Source organism: Sceloporus undulatus, chromosome 7 (assembly GCF_019175285.1).
Source record: "Sceloporus undulatus isolate JIND9_A2432 ecotype Alabama chromosome 7, SceUnd_v1.1, whole genome shotgun sequence".
NCBI classification, from domain to species: domain Eukaryota; kingdom Metazoa; phylum Chordata; class Lepidosauria; order Squamata; family Phrynosomatidae; genus Sceloporus; species Sceloporus undulatus.
Genome location: NC_056528.1, coordinates 49,854,203 through 49,873,611, shown reverse-complemented (window position 1 = coordinate 49,873,611; position 19,409 = coordinate 49,854,203). Strand labels below are relative to the sequence as shown.

At 43.8% G+C, this 19,409-nt stretch overlaps 1 protein-coding gene across 2 annotated transcripts in view; it reads left to right on the top strand.

The window, feature by feature from the left end:
- Positions 1 to 19,409, top strand: part of NEXMIF (neurite extension and migration factor) — a 93,330-nt gene that overhangs the window by 62,213 nt on the left and 11,708 nt on the right. Inside the window, exon 3 of one of the 2 annotated variants that reach the window (XM_042479098.1) lies at positions 17,826 to 17,950. In XM_042479098.1, the coding sequence (XP_042335032.1) occupies positions 17,875 to 17,950 (76 nt within the window). In that variant the 5' untranslated portion in view covers positions 17,826 to 17,874. Of the gene's footprint in view, positions 1 to 17,825; positions 17,951 to 19,409 lie in introns of those variants that run through there. The other variant, XM_042479099.1, reaches the window with a different exon arrangement.

Genomic DNA, 19,409 nt, shown 5'->3' with positions numbered 1-19,409 from the left:
GCCCCATGCTCTATATAAGGGTTTCTCAACCAGAGTTCCCCAGAACCCCAGGGGTTCCCTGAGAATTTGTTATAGTTTTAAAGCTTTAGATACAATATTTTTTATGCAAGGGTTTCCTGAGACCTAAAATTTATTTCAAGGGTTCCTCCAGGGTTTAAAAAATAAACTAAAAGGCTGAGATAGGCCGCTCTACATAGTAGAGGAAGTTTAGTTTCTGGAGTCCAAGATTACTGTATATACTCATCTATAAGTCTAGAAATTTTGGTTAAACAATTGGCCCAAAAACATGGGTCGACTTCTCCACGGGTCAATATGGATCTCTCTCTCTCTCTCTCCTCACCTCCTTTTTCTGAGTAGAGAGGCAAAATGCAAGGGCAAAGTTTGTATACACTGAACCATCAGAAAGCAAAGGTGCCACTATCTCAGCAGTTATGCCTGCCAGAATTTTCTAAGTCCTTTGGCATTGCTTTCCTTTGCTTCCTCTTTTACATCCTTTGTTACATACCCCTAAGTTTTACCTTCGGCTGATCCATGGGTCATAGCACAATCCATAATTCTGTCTCCAAACCTTGCCCTTGACTTATACATGGGGTCGACTTATAGTCGAGTGTATACGGGTAAGTTAAACTTTCTTCTAGATCTAGTCAGTCTCTCCCTCTCCTCCAACTTCCTTTAGTTCTCTTCCCCTTGCGGTGTCATTTCAGGGCTTTTGGTATTATTAAATATTGACTTATTTATACATTACAACCAATATATTGAAATGACTCAAGGCCATCAAACCGTACACATAGCTAGTCAATGTAAAAACATGTTCCCTTCAGCAATACCCTGATTCAAACTCCCACATTGACTTGGATTTGTTTGTTGCACCATCTGTTGTGCCTTGTCAGCAATTAGATCTTCAGAACAGACGTCGCCTGTTAGTGTGTATGTGCGTTCGTACGTATGTGTTGTAGACACTATACCCTTCCGTGAGTCTCAGTTCTTCAGCCCTTTGACCACAGCTGTTTCGCACTGTATACCTGGAACCATGGAGCATGCTCCGCCACATCATGAACTCAAAAGGTTTCCCTCCTACTGGAATAGGCATATAAATGGTTGCTTATTTCACTTTCCCAATGTTGTTCTGTGCCTTCAAGTCATTTTCAGTTTATGGTGACACTAAGGATAATGTTTCACGAGGTTTTCTTGGCATGATTTGTTCTTCGGAGGCCCAGAGTGGGCTTCAGTGGCCAAGCAAGGATTCAAACCCTGGCTTCCAGAATTGTAGTCTAATGCTCAAACCACTACATCACATTGGCTCTCTATGGGAAAATTCAAAGGTCCCCCCCAATGGCTGAGATTATGAGAGTTTTTGTATATTTGGCTGGTACAATGTAATGCATTTAAAGTTTGCAGTCTTCTTTAGCCTTAAAGTCCTTAGCCCTTGGCACATGCCAGCCACTGAGAATGAACATGGAAGGATGCCTTGTCATGGGTCAGTCCCTTGGTCCTTCTAGCTGAGTTTTGTGCCAGCTCTGATTGGCAGCAGATGTCTCTCTGGGGTTTTAGGCTTGATTCCTGGTGGCCCCCCATCCAAGTATTGATCAGGGCCATCCCTGCTCAGCTTTGAAAGATGAAATTAGTGAGTTCAGGCCAGAGACAGACTCATTGTGGAATTTGCTTTACGCTGTGACCCAGTGATTCCCAAACTCTGGTCCTTCGGGTGTTTTGAACTTCAGCTCCCAGAAGCCTCAACCATCTTGGCCAATGGTCTGGGATTTTGGGAGCTGAAGTCCAAAACACCTGGAAGGCCAGAGTTTGGGAGTCACTGCTCCAACTTAAATGCTCTAAGTTAAATGTCTATAAGATATGACAGGGAGGATGTGTGCATTATATAGAAGCAGCAACCCACTTTTACACTTTTCTATCTTTGCATCCTCTTATTCTGTAATTCCCGCACTGCAGCCGAAGGGGTCCAATTCTGTGCTTCTCTGGGCAATAGTATTAATAGGAATAAAGACTGAATCCTGTTTTGTTTTTGTTTTTTTCATTCACAGAAACCGATTCTGACTTCTAAACAGAATGATATGGCATGAGATATCTTTTTTCTCATTTTTCCAATTTACTCTCCAATGTAAAGAGATAATGTGGAAGTTTATTTGCAGCTATGGCAATATACATAAAGCCGTAGTTGCTTGCAGCGGTTCCTGTGAAATTTAACATGGATTGACAATCCTTAGTATCGTGCTTTTATTCCTCTCGTCTCCTCCCTCCCTCCTCCATTTTCTAAAATGGAATGCGAAAGGATATTTGCAACAGCACAGAAACAAATGTGCTATGGGCATATGTTTAACTCAGACATACTATATGGAGATTAAATGCGGAATTTGCTGGGGAAAATGTTTGCTGTTATTAATGGATAGTGAGAAATCTGAATGGTATGATTACTAAGCTATGCCAGCATCACTTGAACCAAACTTGCTCTTTTTAAATCACAATACTTTTTGATTGAAATCATTATAGTAACTAGTAGCAACACTACATTTAATCTTGAGATGGCATTTCTGCTGTGTTGGGCCGCTGCTTTGTCAGTTGCAACGCTGTTGAAAACATTGGTGCCAAAGTGCTTTCGGTCCTAAGAAGACCCTTGCTGGATCAAACCAAAGACCTCTGGGCCAGGATTCTGTTCCTGGAGGGAGAAACCAAAAGCTAAGGTGCCTCCAAGGAGAAAATGAAGGCAATGATTTATTCATTTCATTTATTTATTTCATTTAACACACTTCCATGCATGTTCCTGGCAGTAGGCATTCAGAAACATAAGACATTTGATCTTGGAGGTAATACAGGTGAGTCCAAAGGAGAGCGACTAAAATGGTGATGGGTCTGGAAAACTTGCGTATGAGGAATGACTCAGGGAGCTGGGGGTGTTTAGCCTGGAGAAGAGAAGGTTAAGAGGTGACATGATAGCCTTGTTTAAATATTTGAAGGGATGTCATATTGAGGAGAGAGCAAGCTTGTTTTCTGCTGCTCCAGAGAATAGGAGACAATGGAGCAATGGATGCAAGCTCCGGGAAAAGAGATTCCACCTCAACATTAGGAGGAATTTCCTGACAGTAAGGGCTGTTCGACAGTGGAACACACTCCTTCCTCGGAGTGTAGTGGAGTCTCCTTCCCTGGAGGTCTTTAAGCAGAGGCTGGATGGCCATCTGTGGATGGGGATGCTTTGATTTGGATTTCCTGCATGGCAGAATGGGGTTGGACTGGATCAGGGCCCTTGCGGTCTCTTCCAACTCTATGATTCTATGATTCCAAAATACTTGGGACCAGAAGTGTTTTGAATCTTGGGGAACAAATATTTCCTGGATTTTGGAATAGTATTTGCATAGACATAATGGCATACCTAGGACATGGGACCCAAGTCTAAACTTGAAATTCATTGACATTTCATATACACGTAGCCTGAAGTTAACTTTATGCACAATATTTGTAATAATTTTGTGCACGAAACAAAATTTGTGTACCTTGAACCATCAGGCGTATTATATATTAATGTAATACATCACACTGGGTGGTCACAATGTCTGCATGTAAATGTAAAAGGGGTCACAGGGGTAACCAGTGTCCTAGTTCCACACATGTTCCTTCTCTTGTTTAAAAACTATCTTGACTTACCAATTTCATCTCCGTGGCTATAGTTTCTAGCCTTGTTCTCCAGCTTTTTATTATTGTCTTGGCTGTTTAAGCATGGCCAGTGTTCTTATGTGTTTGGCCTGGCATCTGTTGAGGTTGTTGTTGCTTTTAAGGGGGTGCGGGGGGGGGGGACTCAGCAAATAATTTTCTTGTATGGCCTTCATGTCTTTTCCACGTAGTACAATGGTGCCTTTGTTACTATGGTTATGTCCTGCACAACACCCATCACTGTAGCCCTTCGCTCCCTGTGTGTCTTCCATAGGATGAAATACAACCCACACAACGTATTCAATAGGATTTTCATCAGCATTGCTTGACAGTACAAGTACACTCATAGCAGAGATAAGCATTCATTTCTCCTCCATTCTAGGATGAAATTGATTTAGTAACAAGTGGTTCTTGTTCCAGGTCGCATAAAGTCTCTTTTGAAAGGCAACGCTCATAGCAATTCCTCACAACCCACTAAGGTTGTAGCCCTTCTGTCGCCTTTGGGACTTGGAGAATGACTCCTCCACAATGTCGCCTGTTCCTCGGTTATGCAGCAACAGCACAAGGTTTCATGAAAAGCAATAGACACTTCAAGAACCAGAACCACAATATGTCAGGGTCAGATTAGACACTAAGGCATATGAGTCTTCAGAGCATTCAAGATAATGCAGTTGGTCCACCACATTTGCAGCTTTGACTTGTGCGGATTTGATTGTTCGCAGATCTAATCAATATGTTATCTCTAGGAATCTCTAGGTCCTCCAGCATGACTCCTTGGTCTCTTTGCAGGAGAATCTAGGTATTCCTAGGGAGAACACTTCTTTAGGGATTTGTAGGCCATCCAGCACAATCCTGGAGGTCTTAGGGATTCCTTTCAGGTAAAGAAATTAGTGTGTTTTTTTAGTTTTTGGTGTTTCTACTTTCATAGGGGTCCTCTGCCCCCAACTCCAGTGAATGTGGAGGACCCACTGTAGTGGAGTCATCCAATAGGGAGTTGCAAGGAGCACCGTTAGGATTAGATGTTGCTTCTGCTCTAACCTCAGCCTTATCTGAGCCTTATCTTTTATAGTAGTAGGTGTTGCTGGGCCAGTTGCCAGGGCCCTGTTCCAGGTCACTTCAGCCAGACCACCTCCTCCTCACAAGAAGGTTGCCATGTTGTCTAGAGAACTTTCTACCGAGACTCTGGACCCTTCCAGATCAGTATTTCCCACTGATTCCATTGATCAGTATTGATCAGCAGCCACAGCTCACAAGGTTTTAGGTAGGAGTCTTTCGCTAGCCCTACTAGGAGATCTCTTATTATTTCCTGGGGGTTCCCCACTCAAGTACTAGCCAAATGTCAACCTGCTTAGCTCCCCAAATTAGATGTGTTTTGTGCTGGTCTATGACTGTAATAAAATTCTGTTCTATTCATAAATCTGGAGCAAGGGCATGAGATCAGTCAAGAGGTGCTGATTCCTCCAAGCCTGTGACCTTCTTGAGATGGTTGTCTTCTCAGGTAGTGGACTCAAGGCAGATCAGGACCCCCTTTGTGACCACTGGGACCAGTTTTGGGATCGGACAGGTGCTGTTTCTCTAAGGACCCATGCAGTGCAGATTGGTCTGACCAGGACGATGGTGGCACATGACCATGTCATGGCGTTCCTAGTGCCATCTTAACAATAGCTAATAATTAATCTGCAGCTACCTGAAGAATGCTGATGGTGACTTACATTTTGAGGTGGCTCTATTTAAGGGACGACACATTTCAGGCCTCCTGTGGTTCTTTCCTAAGAGAGCTTCTTAAACCACAATCCAATGCACATCAGAGCACAAGCCCCACTGAGCACAGATGGATTTACTTCTGTGTTTTATCAGATTTATAGGATCGCCTTGTCAGTGTGATCATTTTTGTGAATTAGGTTTGTTGCTTGATTTAAAATCCATGCGCTCTTCTTGGATTAATTGTATGCATTTTAGCTGCTGAATAAACTGAATACATTTTCCTAAGTGTGCTAATTAGTAAAAAATAACATTTCTGGATGAAGACGCACACTTCCTTGGGTGTTTAGCTGGATCTCGATGTGTTGTTGTCTTAGAAAATGCATTTCTCCAGTGGGTAAAATAAAGCAGGGGGGCACTTTTAAGACAGCCCCTGCCATTGACAATGTAATAAGTATAGACAGAAATAATCCCTTTTTAAAAACCCTATCACTTGATTAATCAGGATGTCTTTTGAGTCAATCAGTAGATTTTTAAAAACATTTAATTGACTGAGCCGTGCAGTTTTAATATGAAGAGTTATGCAAGCGATAATTAAAGGGATAACAGGATGAGACCTCCCATTAAATCCATTCATGCTTCTCTTTGGGAGATATCAAGGATTGTAGCAGGTAGGACAATAAAGCACCGGCAATTAATTTATTACTAACAGTCAGGTTCGAAACAGTCCCAAAATAGAAAATTAGTGTTTTATCTAGCAAAGGTTTTTTTTAAAAAAGAGAGAGAATTAAATACTTTCAGTGGGAGATAGAGAACTGGGGTTTGGGGGGAATGGATTAAACCCATTTCTGTACAAATGGAATTTATTCTAAACCTGGAATAGAAGATGCAGACAAGCAGCTGCTGATATAATATTATGCCAGCCTTTGCCAGGGGTTGTCCTTTTTAAACCTTGTTTTTAAAAATTCCCATACATATGTATGGAGAATGTTAAATTAGAAATTATAAAATGTTTAACAGAGCGGTCTTATGTGGAAGCTCTGCTGCCTGGAGAGGACTAGGAGGGAGCTACTGTTAACTCCAGATACGCAACCAGAACTGTGCTGGCTACGCTGGCAGCACTGCGCCACAACTCCGCAGGCAAGCAGTTGCCGACAAGGTGGGAAAGTCGGCATACAACTGTCTGCCCAAGACAGCCATCCTGCAGAACCAGAAACAGCACCCAGACTGTCAGGAGTGTTCGACTCACCAGAGGTTCAGGAGAAAGTTATAAGCAGTATTTAAGTCTTTTAGTCCAAGACTCAGGTCAGGTCTGCCTTCAAGTCTCAAGTCCTTGCAAGATACTTTCAAGTCAAGTCTCAAGTCTGGGAGCCAATTTTTAACAGGGGAAAAAGGAGTCGGGGCACATTTCTCAGAGGAGAACTGCAAATGCATTAAACAATGGAGTTGAGTTCAGGGTTGAGATCTGCTTGGCAGCCTTTCCCTGCTGTACATCAGAAGGACCTTCTAAAGCTTTTCAGAAGCTTCAGGAGGATCCTTCCACCTCAAACCTAATGCATTTGCTGTTCCCTTCCAAGAAATATGCCCTGTGCTTTGGGGGTAGGTCTTGCCTGCTGCTCAAAGTGAATGGCATCAGCAAGTCAGTCACTGAAAATATATACGTCTCAAGTCAAGTCAGGTCAGTGTGTCATTTGTGCCAAGTCAAGTTATTGAAGCAACTTGAGTCTGACTTGAGTCTGAGTCAATTGACTCAAGTCTCCATTGCTGGTTATAAGCCATCACTCGCCATGATGGACATGATTCCTTCCTGCATCCAAAGCATGGTCTTTGGATGTTGTCATGGCAATTGAAGTGGGATCATAGTGCTGTAAATGTGTGGCATGAAAGGGCAACATGTCAGAGCGGTGGCCAATCTGAAGCTATCTGATGGGTTCCAGATTTCATACAAAACCCAAAGCAAATTCATTGCCTCTCTAACATGGAAGTGGCCAGTGCATGCATGTGCCTAATTCCCTTTTAATGCCATCCATACTGGCAGCCATCATGACGTCTTGTGACCCAGCGAGGACTTTCTGGAGAAGCTAATCTTGTCCTTTGAAGAAAGGACAGACAACAACCGTGAAGCCTGTTGTTGACTAGGCTTTTCCATTTAGGTGCCTGCAGAAGTCATTTGCTGAGTCCTGTCCCCTTTGGGCAGGCCGTCCTGTCCTTTCCCTTAAGTGCTGGTATTTTGTCTGTGGCTGGAGAGTGGAAAAAGAAAAGCAGAGTCGGTAGCATTTATCTCCGGCTGAAAGTAGAGGCTTCTCTTCCCTGCCAACTTCTTTTGTGGCAAACAAAAGAGGGATGTCAGAGTGTCAAGACATGAAGCAATGCTGAGGCTTAGAGTGAATTTTGTGGAGTTCTTTCCCCATTTTTATGACAAAACTTGAAAGGAGAAGGAGAAGAATGTGGTTGGTGTGTGTGTTTTCTAAGAGTCCAAATAATTGTGCATCTCTTTGAAAATGATTTCACCCCCAGGAAGGCATTAAGGGAATGACAGCAGAAAAATTTGGCCAACCTCCCTCCATCTTCATCCTTTGGGACATTCTGGGTGCTTTGGTGGTGTATTCCTGCATGGCAAGGGTTTGAATTTGGTGGTCCTTGAGATCTCTTCCAACTCTACGATTCTATGACTACAACTCCCATTGGCCACAGCTAACATACTCGGGCGTCAGAGATGATGGGATTACAGTCCAAAACACCTGGAGGGTGCCACACTCCAGATTTAAAGGCTAGAGACCCCAAACGGCTAAGTGAGGATGGAGAATGCTGGTGGATCTGCTCCAGAGTGTAGTCCAAACTTCAGAGGAGCAAAGGTGGCCAAGATGGAAGCGAGCTTTCATGGCAGGGGTTGGCAGTTGGAGGGGAACCGGTGGCCGGTCCCCCCATAAACACCACCCCTGGCTCAGCCAAGCTGAAAATACCTCTATGTTCATCTTCAGTCCCTCTCACAATGACATTTCCTCTTGCCGTTTTGAGAGGGACCACAGAGGAAAATGGGAAGGCTTGTGTAGGGATGGTTGGGGACGTTTTCACATGATGGTGGGAGGCCTTTCTCTTTAGTTTGATGCAAAAATGCCTGAAAATGGTACCACTTTTTTAATGGGTGTGTGTGTGTGTGTTGTGGGACTGTTGTGGTGGCTTCTGGGGCCACAAAGGGGGAGGATAAGGGCCACATGTGGCCCATGGGCTGCATTATCCCCACCTCTGGGAGACTAAAGAATGGCAGACATTTCAAGTAAAAAGCTTCCCATTCTGATATTGGGAGAGAAAACAAAGGTTGTGAAAGCAACACCTGGAAGAGGGTGGCCTCTGGGCTGCATTGAGCCCCCAAAGTAGCCCAAAATTGTATTTGATTAAAAACAACAACATTTTTTCCGCATAATGATTTTTTGCCCCAGATGCCTCCTGCAATTTTGTCGAAAGGCTCTAGGAGGCAATTTTTTCCCCATCAGGAGGTGGCCCAGAAGTCCTGCCCAGCATCTATCCATGTTTGTGATGTGTAAATGCTTAACAGTCATAAGAAAAGTGCATCATTTGGGTGTCTCCCTTTTTACCTTTCTATTCCCATTGCTAGTCACAACCCTTGTTTTAAACATTAAAAAAATGTCCAGCAACTTATCCCTTGCCCTGCAAGGATATTCTTGTTGGCAGTGTGTGAGATCCGCTCCTACTGTTCATTCCCCAGCCCACCTTTGTGAAGGAAGAAAAGTCAAATTTGTGGCTTCTGGTACCTGGGCAGCATTTATGTGGCGTCACACATCGACTGCCGTCTTTTCTCTCTTGCCCAGCTTCCACTTTGCCCTTCAGCCTCGCAGACCTTTTAATTGCGGAAAGGGGGATAAGAATGTAATCCTAAAAGGCAGTTTGAAAAGATCAAGGCCCTGTATGGATTTTGCAAAATCCCTTCAAGTACCTTGATTCAGAGCGAGCGATTGGGTGAATTTTTCCATTGAAAGAGCAGAGAGAGTGAGGAAGAAGAGGAGAAAGAAGAAGAGACCCCTCCTCACTTGTTGAGAAACCTGAATTTAAAATTGAGCCTTTTCAGCTTCTCCTGCCATTGCTGCCCCTTTGCTAGCAATTGCCTTCTCCTTCTGCCATCGCTGTCTGTCTGGTTCTCTCTCTTTCCAGCTGCACAAACGACAGGAGACTTTAAAACAAATTTTCTTCATGCCCCCCAGTTTAACTGGAATCAGTATTTAGCCATTTATATGCCATATTTGGCTGTGAAACTAGCCTCTCCCAACCAGGTGTCCCCACCATGGCTGTGGGTGATGGGAGGTGTGGTCCGTCATGCCCAGCAGGCACCAGGTTGGGGGAGGCAGATCAATATATCAATATTCATATATCTGATCTTGGCCCAGGGTGCATTTAGGTTAATGCAGAGGCAATTGGTGGCTCTGATGTTGGCGAGATGATTGATCTGTGCCAAGATGAGCCCAAATTTCAAGAATTTGGATTAAAGCCAGGAGTGGATGTATTGCCCCATTGGCATGGAAGATGCTAGCTGTCTCTCAGTTTATGGCCATGGGTCTTTGAAGGGGACTGCCAGGAGTATGGTTTTGAGCATAGGGTCCACAAACTCACAGCTGTGGAGAAAGGGGAATTATTGAAGGAGAGGTGGGGACAGGAGCAGTTATTGGAATAGCTTGGAGCTCCTGTACCTTGCATAACATTGGTAGTGCTGCATCTGCTGATCTCTCTTGTCCTTTGGACTGTCACAGGCTTTGCTGTCTCCCTACCTACCTTCCCTGCCAAATCGCTCTGGAAGATAGCCAACTACTGTTTCCCACATTGAACTTTGCTAATGGTGTGTGCCCAGATTGGGTCTCCTCAATGCAAATTTGCATCCCGGGGAGGGGAACATGTGTATAGGTGGAAGGGAGCATCCTACCAATCCTTTCTCCACCTCCCAGCACTGCATGGGCTGTACAGACAACATGCTGCTTGTGGAATTTGTTGGGTTGGTCGTGCTGCATGGCTTTGGTTTTTGTGCCATATTGCCCATCTGCATTACCAAGAGCTGAGCTCTCCTTTCCTGCAGGATCCATTGTGTCCCAAGTGTTGTAGGTACAGCTCCCTGAGTGCAAATGGTGCACTGGCTCAAGAATTTTTGGCCTGGGTTCCCTCCCGCTTCTTGGGACTCGGCGCCATGATTAGCTTGCCTTCTGTGAAACCTTGGCCCTTTTCCTGGGCAAAGTTCCCAACTTACTTTGTCAGAATCCAGGGCATTCAGTGGAGGTTGAAAACCTCTGCCCCCGACTTAAGTGTGGTCCTCTTTGCCATTTTCTTCCCCCTCCGCTTCATTCTGGATGCCTCTACAATTTACAACTCAAGCCATTTCCAGAGTATTGTGTCACTCAGAAATGTTGTTTCGTTGCCTTCCCATATTGATCATTCTTCTGTTGCAGAAATGTGCCCTGTTTTTGCATCTCTTGAGCAGCAACATATTGTTGTTGGGAGAATTTAGCTTTTCCTACAGCCTGCATGATGAAGGTATGCAGATTATGGACAGCAATCTGATGCTGTTTCAACTGCCATGGAGTCTTGGGATGCATGGTTTGGTGATGGTGCTTAGAATTCCCTTTTCAAGAACTGTAGAGCTATGTAAAGCGGTGGTCAGTAGACCAGTTCAGATTTGCAGTTGTCAGCTGCTGTCCACAGCACTTTTACAGGAAAGAAAATGAATATGATAAGCCTCTGGAACAAATATGGCACCAGTCCCAGGTTGGGATTGCTGATCAGACATCAGGTAAACCCTGATCTTGTGCAGCTCTTCTGAATGACAGTTCTCAAAGTTAGCTTGAGAAGAGATGGACTGAGGATTGAATCTGTGTGAATTTCAAGTGCAGACAGACACACAGGAATTAGTTAGGCCCCTGAGATGTTAGGAACGTAGTGTAAAGCCAGCAGGAATCTCTATTGCCTTGGCCAAACAGATGTAAAAAGATGAGCTCCTTGCACTTAGAGTAGACCTTTAAAATGGATGTTATCATTATTGTTATCACCATCATGATCACTATCAACATTTATTCCCCTCCGTCTTCCCAAAACCATGATGATTTTAGAGCATAATTGCAAAGAAAGGAAAAGAGATTTTTTAAAAGTGAGGGCATGGCATGATAATTCAGACGTGCGCTAGGCATGCTCATGAGCGCAAGCTGATCATCTTCCCAAAAATAGGTTTTCCTGAAGTTGATGTCTAGAAAATACACATTCATGCATGGTGAAAGCAGCAAGATCTCCTGACCCTTGCATGACAGATGGTGAATATTTATCTTCCCAACCATGGAGTATAAATCTTAGAGCAACCATTAAATCATGGAGGATTCAGTGACACTGACCATCATTTAAATTCTATGTCACAAGGCTATAATTCAAAAAAACCATGTGCACCTGCAAATGCCAAAGATATTTCTAATGCAACGTTAATACCCTGTAATCCATCCAAGTGGTACCTATAGCAGACCTAGCCAATCCAGTGGCTTCATAGTTTTACTTTGGGAATGATAAAGAATCCTGCGCTTACTTAAAGATTAGTGGGTTTTATTTGCTCTAAATTGCCATAGATTATAGCAGTGGGCTGTAATCCACAAAATGTTATGCATGACCAAAAAGTATTAGTCTATTAAGTGACCCAGGATGTTGTTTCTGCTGCAACAGATTAATTTCCAAGAGAAATTGGAGAATTGGTAGACAACCAGAGTGAGCCATGGGGGGCTTTTGAGCTTCATGCTCCCCACCATTCCTGCAGATTGTAGTGCCCTCTGGATGTACAGTATTTGGCAACACCCTACATTTTCTCTCTAGAGCAAAACATGTGCAGGACGCATGTCTGGTCTCAGCATGGCCAGTGGCCAAAAATGATAAGTTTTGTATCGTCAAACATCTGGAAGGCACCAGGTTGGTGGTGGCTGTTTTATGGCTAGGGACTTATTCTTGTTTATAAAAGAATATACTTTCAGACAAAGGATCTCAAATATCCGATAGGTCTTCTGTGCCTGCATCTTTGATCATCAGTAGTTCTAAAGAGATGATTTTATTTTATCATCACTAACCTGCAAAGCACCAACAGCAGTACATGGGTTTTTATTGTTGACTCTTTGGCTTTTAGTTTTGTTTTTAACTGAGAAATTAGTTCTGTGGTTGCCTTAAGAGAAGAAAACGGTGATGAATTAACTAACGTCAGATGCGGGGCGTTGATCAATTTATTATCTTTACTGTGGAGTTGCCTGTTCGAGTTTTCTCCCTCGTTCCCGACCCACTCCCTTTTACATGCCAAGCTATTTACTAGTGCCTTGGGCAGAACCAGAATCATTCTAATGAAACAATTAGCTCTCTATGCAAAAGCAAATAACTCTGGCGCAAGGTGATTAATGCCTTCCTATAGACCCGATCCCAGTTCCATTATTGGGTCTTTCCTTCCCAGGGGTGGTGAGCAGGAAGGGACAGAGAGATGAAATGCATTGCTTTCATCCTAGATGGCAAAGAAAAAGGACTTGTTTTAAAAATGTCTACATTTTAAACATGCCTTGGTGCCCAGAGTTAATAGAGACAGAACGCCATTGCAGAGCCAAAGATGCATCTGGCTGAGCCACTGGGATGTGCAAAGCCAAACGCAGGCTCCTGGTTTTCTAATTATAAGGCAGCCGTGAGGCTGATGCCTTGGAGTTCATCTGGTAACCTCTTCCTCACTTTCAGAGCAAAAGCACGAACGTTGTGCCAGCCAGGGATGCTTCTGAGACAGCCGATCACCCTCTTCCCAGCTCTGTGTTGACTGTGCGCAGAACTCTTTACCTGCAGCGGATGGAGAGATAACAAGGTTAAGCACAAGCGAGACTCAGGACAGGAGGGGGAATGGCTCTTCCTGCAGCTTTCTGAGCTTTCTCTGGTTTTATTTCTTGGACGGGAAGGTGATGCAACCTGGTGGCTGGGGAAACTATCTGGGGAGGTGGAAACCCTCAGGCAGAGAGGACACACCAGTATTTCATGGAGGGAAATGGACTCTCAGGTTGTGCAACAAGGACAATGGAAGGCCAGCATGAAAGCAGTTAGAATGATTCAGAAGCACATCCGCACTGCCTTCACTCTAGTCCAAGCCAGCTCCTGTTACCTGTTGACCAAAAATAGTTTGACCTTACCTTCCAGCCATGTTCACACAAAACAGCAATCCTGAGACTTTGTTATTGTTTGTGAGCAAGGTTGTTGGTGCCGCCTGCCAACTCCTGCCTGTGGGGGCCCTTTGGTTATAGCCCTGGCCTACAATGCTCATCATCCCCAAACCCAGTGGTAAGAGACTGTGGGAGTTGTAACCCAATGTTATGAGAGTTAGAGAGCCAAAGCTTCCTCACTCTTGAGCTAAACTAAAGCCAGAAGTTACCAGGGAGAAAAAGCTTGGTGTTCTATCTGGAACAGGGTCACCTTCTGGTTGCTTCAAGCCAACTTCAGACATTGGCTTCTATTTTTTGTTTCTTGGAAGAGTGACAGAAGTATTGCCAGACCTTTACTCTCTGGTGAATTTCCAGATAATTTAACTTCTCCCACTGATGGGAAGAGCCAAGTAGGAACCATCAGACAAGTTGCCATGACATGTAAATTCCCACTCCTTGCAGTGCTTTCACTAGAGTTACCAGTTCAGTATCCTCCCAGGCGCTAAGCTTTCAAGACCCAGGGTACCTTGATGTTGTTATTAAGCATTTATGCATTGAGTATCAACCACAGTTGCTCACAGCCTCTCACCCAAACATGCACACCTGCATATACATACAGAAAGATGGTGAGGGGAAACACCTTTTCCTGTTTGGAAATAAAGACTGAAGACTTAGCTAAGGGGTTGTTCTCACATCAAGGTGAAACGAAGAGATTATATCCTTCTCCCTTTTTCAGGGATCTTTTCAGGGTACCTTGAAACTTCTAAGTAAATCCCCAAACTATAAATCTCAGGATTCCTTAGGATGGAGTCTTGACCATTAAAATGTTAAGAAACAGATAACAACAGTGTTGCTTATCTTTGCTTTCTCCCCTGTAAAGCAATGGAAACACAGTGGTTGATATTCCAGAGCTTGACATCTTTGCATTTTAAAATCGCAATAGTTTGAGGTTTTGGGTTTTTTCCCCCCCCAACAGGAAAGCTTTGAATTACCCTTATTTCCCATTTCTCTTGGAGTGAGCAAATGCTGTGGTTGGAAGTGGACCAGGAGCCACAAAATATAATCAGAGACTGTTTAAGCTAGGGGAAAAAACCCGAGATTGTTTGGCATCTGCAGCTGAAATTTCATGGATGAATAGCTCAACCTTCAGGGAACACAAATGCTTCAGCCACAGTGTGACATCTCCCATGCGCCATCGGCCATGATTTAGCCAAAAACTGCTTCCCTGGATGCCAGGGAAGATGGCCAGATAGATTTTTCACATGGAAGGAGGCTTTTTGGTCTGCCGAAATATTTTTCCAGCTAACATGGGTACCAGAACCCAGATATAGAAAGGATCTTGCACTACCTTCCAGACTAGAGTGATGCCTGGCGCAGAACTTCTCCTTGTGAATCAGCCTTTAAAGTATGACTGAACTCAATTTATTTTAAAGAGGCAATTAAACGATATGTCTTTATGTCTAATGATGACACCTTCAGCTAATTGGGCAAATTGCTAATGTGTAAATTTGTGCACCGAGCCGGGTGGGAATTTAAAACACACACTCACACACACAAAGCCCCAATCTTCTGAGGCAAATTTGGCAGGTTGGTTACGCATGAAAGGAAGTGATGGAAGAGAGGGGTAGTGGCTCCGGTCCAGCAATGCAAGCAAGAAGGTGTGAGAGCTGCAGGCAAGTTTGCATTTTCTAAAAAGGCGGCATCCCAACTATATGGCTGGGAAGGAGGAGGGACACCGTCACGACCTCCCTAGCCCCTTTCTTCTTCAACAGCTCACATGCAGATCTTGACTTATGAAAGAGGGCTGCATTGTGTGCGTGATTCAAAAGCAGTCCAACAGCACTGTTCCCAGCTTTGTCCTGGATCCTAGAAAGAAGGGATTGTGTCTTCCAGCTAAAGCAATGATTCCCAAACTCTGGCCTTCCAGGTGTTTTGGATTTTGGACTCCAGAATCCCAGATCATAGGCACCTGAGAGTTGGTCAAAAAACACCTAGAGGGCAAGCTTTTGGGAATCACTGAAAGGATAATGTCATCATGCACCGAATAATTCTGGAAACTGAATACTCCAAACTGCCACCTCGGATGCAGCTTAGCTTCACCTTCAGCAACTGAAGAAGGTGGAAGCTGCAATGTTTTGCTCCTTTTCTACTTTTTAGTTCTGTTTGTTAATCACGTCAATACAGAGAAAGAGAGAGAGAGAACAGTGACTGGCAGGAACCTTCTCTGTTAAACATCAGCCGCAAGCCCTGCAGTCTTATTTACCTCACTGAATGCAGATATACAGGATGCCATCTTCAATGCGTGGGGAAAACAACTGCAGACCTGCATAAACCCTGCAGGAATCACAGCAGGTCTGCAGTTGTGACCTGGAAGCTGGAGCAACCAGTGGCTGGACATTTGAACTTGGAATGCTCTGAGGTGCCGTCCCATTTAAGCATTTTAGACAAAAGGGACACTTTCTAGATCCATAGACTCAAGACTTTGAGTGCCCCATGGGCTCAGCTTACAGGATGATACATAAACACCATAAGAATGTTGCAGTGGAGTATTCTTAACCGCCTTCTTGGATGCAATTCAGTTTTATTTTGAGCAATTGAAGGAGGCTGAAGTCAAAAAGTTTTGCTAATTTATTTAAGCTCTGACTATTTGAAGAAAATGCCTTATCTTTTATTGTGGTCACTTGGTCTTGTAAAGTATAATATTGTATTATATTGAGTAGGGCCAACTGCTTCCATAGGTTCCAGTATGGTTGCTCTGATAAAGTCTGGAATCAAGTCTTATGAATCACAATTTAGGGAGCTGGGTGTATTTACTTTGGAGAAGAAAGGACTGAGAGGTAAAATGATAGCCGTCTTTAAATAGCTGAAGGGATGCCATGTAGAATGTGGAGCAAACTTGTTTTCTGCTGCTCCAGAGACCAAAACACAAATCATTGGATTCCAGGTACAGGAAAAGAGATTCCATCTAAACATTAAGGAGAACTTCTTGACAGTAAGAGTTGTTTGACAGTGGAATGGATGGGCATCTCTTAGGAGTGTTGTAGTTGTGTGTGCCTATATGGCAGAATGGGGTTGGACTGGATGACCCTTGAGGTCCCTTCCAATTCTATGATCTATGATTATTGCTGCCATTTGAGGCATAGTCATGGGCCAATAGAAGCAGGACTTTTTCGGAGTGGCACTCATCTTATGGAGCACCCTCTGCCTTGCATTCCTCTCAACATCAGGCCAAGGCCCAGCATTTCCAAAATACTCTTGGCTTCCTTTTAATTTCTGAGTTTGGCTTCTTATTGTGCTCTTTTCCTGTCTATCCATCATCATTACCCTTCTGCTATTTCAGTTCTGTGTTTTGAAAGAGTACAGGGTTGTTGTTGTTTTCTTTAAAAAATTGACAAAAGAGTGCTAGTGCGGCAGATGGGGAATTGTATTACTGTCGACATTGCAAGAAAAGCAAAAGAAGCGTGTGTCATTTGTGTAACTACATTGCACAGGGCAATCTTAGTCTCAGCAGAGGTTCTCTTTTGGAAGGGAAACGTATTTTGCCAGGTACAAAGAATGATGTGTAAATACTGCAGCTAGGATTCTGGTAACTGATCCCAAGAAGGAACGTTTCCAAACTCTTCCTGTACTCACTACACAGTTTCCATCCCTCACTTTCTGGTTTGCAATGTGTCATTCTTTATTCCGCCTAAACCATAGCTGGCTTGAAGATCAGATCCTGCAGCCTGTTTCAAGCTGTGGTTTCCAATTCTGGTTCAGTTTGTGACTGTGGCAAATAATGTTTATCCCAATCCAAGAGCTGATGGTGTGAACTGGAACATGCAAGGGAAGGTGGGATGGAAAGAAGGCGCATTTGAGGATAGCACAAAGTCCAAGCTGTGACTTGGCTGAGGTTTCTGACCAACACCATTGTCTCTTCCCAACCTCCCTTGCCCATCCCTGCTCTGTCCACCTAATCTATGGCATACATGCCATGAGCAGGACACATCTCACACTATTGGAGAGTGCTCAGCTTACTTATTTCTCATTTATGTAAAGTATATTAGGTATTTGGGGGTTTCTTTTATAGAGCAAAGACTTCTCTAGAGCAAGCATGTTGGATTTGTAGAGCACAACAGACAGACACTTTAAACTCTAGGTGTTTTGCAATAATGTTAGCATTACTCCCTTTTGACTTGGAAAATACTGTAGACCTCCAACTTGTGCAGTCACTGCCCTTGACTTTAGGGAGTCTAATATCTTCTATGGTATTTGTGTTTTTGCACATGTGAACAGGCTGGCCGGCTGCAGCAGAGCATGGAGTGAACGACTTGTGGTTAAATTGATGGATGACCAAGAAGAGAAGGATTGTGCCTCAGAAGACCAAGAAACGATCCTGATTAATGGGGTGAAAGAAGATGGTAAGAAAATCAAATTACAGCATGGGATCCAATGCCAGCACTTAAATGCAAGACGGTTTACCAAGACACTGTTGTCTGAATTTTAGCCATTTCCAAAGAAGGCAAGGGGGATCTTCTTGCATAAATAGAAGAGATAATGATGAGAATCAGTGCTTAGCATTTTAAAAAGAATGTTGCAATCTCCACAACAGCCTTTTATGGTAGGTCAGTATTTTAAAAATTATCTGTCCCGCTGCAGATGGGAAGTTTTTCCTAAGTCTCTCTCATGAGTCCATGGCAGGAGTGAGGTTTGAAACCAGTTCATCTAATTTGTGGCTTCAACCCTTAGCCACTTTGCTAGACTGCCAGGGCCTAGGAGGCATGGAGGTTTTGGGGGGATGAAATGCTTGCTTATGTTTTAATTTTTTGTAATTGGTAGGATTTAACACCCAGAGCAGCCGGAGGTTAATGGGTAGCTTATGAAGAGGGCTTATGAGAAGCCCATTCCTCCTTGCTCTGTATATTTTGTCCAAAGGTGCTCATGGGAACCATCAAGTTTCCCATTAACCATATGGGTTTCTTTAAAACAAAAACAGGCCAATGCTCAGCCATTAAATGGGACAGCAGGTGTATCTAGGCCAAAACACTGGGGTCACGGGGTGGGAAGGAGTGCGGAGCAATGTCTTCTTTTTTAATTGATTCTATTATGATGGCTTGAGTCCAGAGTTAGTCACAGTCAGTGGAGAGCCATGGAAAGCAGTGGGACATGAGTTAGTTACATTTCAGCAGTTCCACTCTTGAGGCGGATGATACTTTAAAGGACACAGCTATAACTTTTTGAAGGGAACTGTGGCAGATCTGGGAGCCACACGTTTTGCCCACAGCATCTGCTCCAGACCCCACCAGCCTCAGAAAGGGACCCACATTAAAAATAACAATACTAAAAAATGGAAGTGACCAGACCTCTACTCCTGGTTTTGATTCTTGAGCCTGAGGAAGCTATGAATCCCCATGATGGAGCTGCTTATTCTGCAGGCCTCCAAGAGAAGGGGAATTTGCCCCCCTCATTTTTGCTTTTATTTTTTGGTCTAAGGGAACTTTGACTTTACTGGAGCGGGGACCCCAAAATAGCCTTGGAAGGGGGCTTCAAGGCCTGTGGGTGGTACTTTGCTTTAGAAGAAATGCAAGATCCAGTATGGTATAGTGGTCTGAGCATTGGTCTATGACTCTGGAGACCTGGGTCTTATTCCCTGCTCAGGAATGTAAGCCCATTGGCCATTGCCGTTACATTCAGTAATAGCCAGGAATTATGATTTATGAGCAACACTAAAGATTCTGCAAGGTGTGGTAAGGGAGGAGGAGGTCAATGGGGATCATACTATGAGTTACTGCACCAGGTGATGCCAATCCCAGTGATGCCATTGATCAAGCCAAAGCCATATTGAGTCCAAATATTATTCTCACATAGTGACCCCCAATG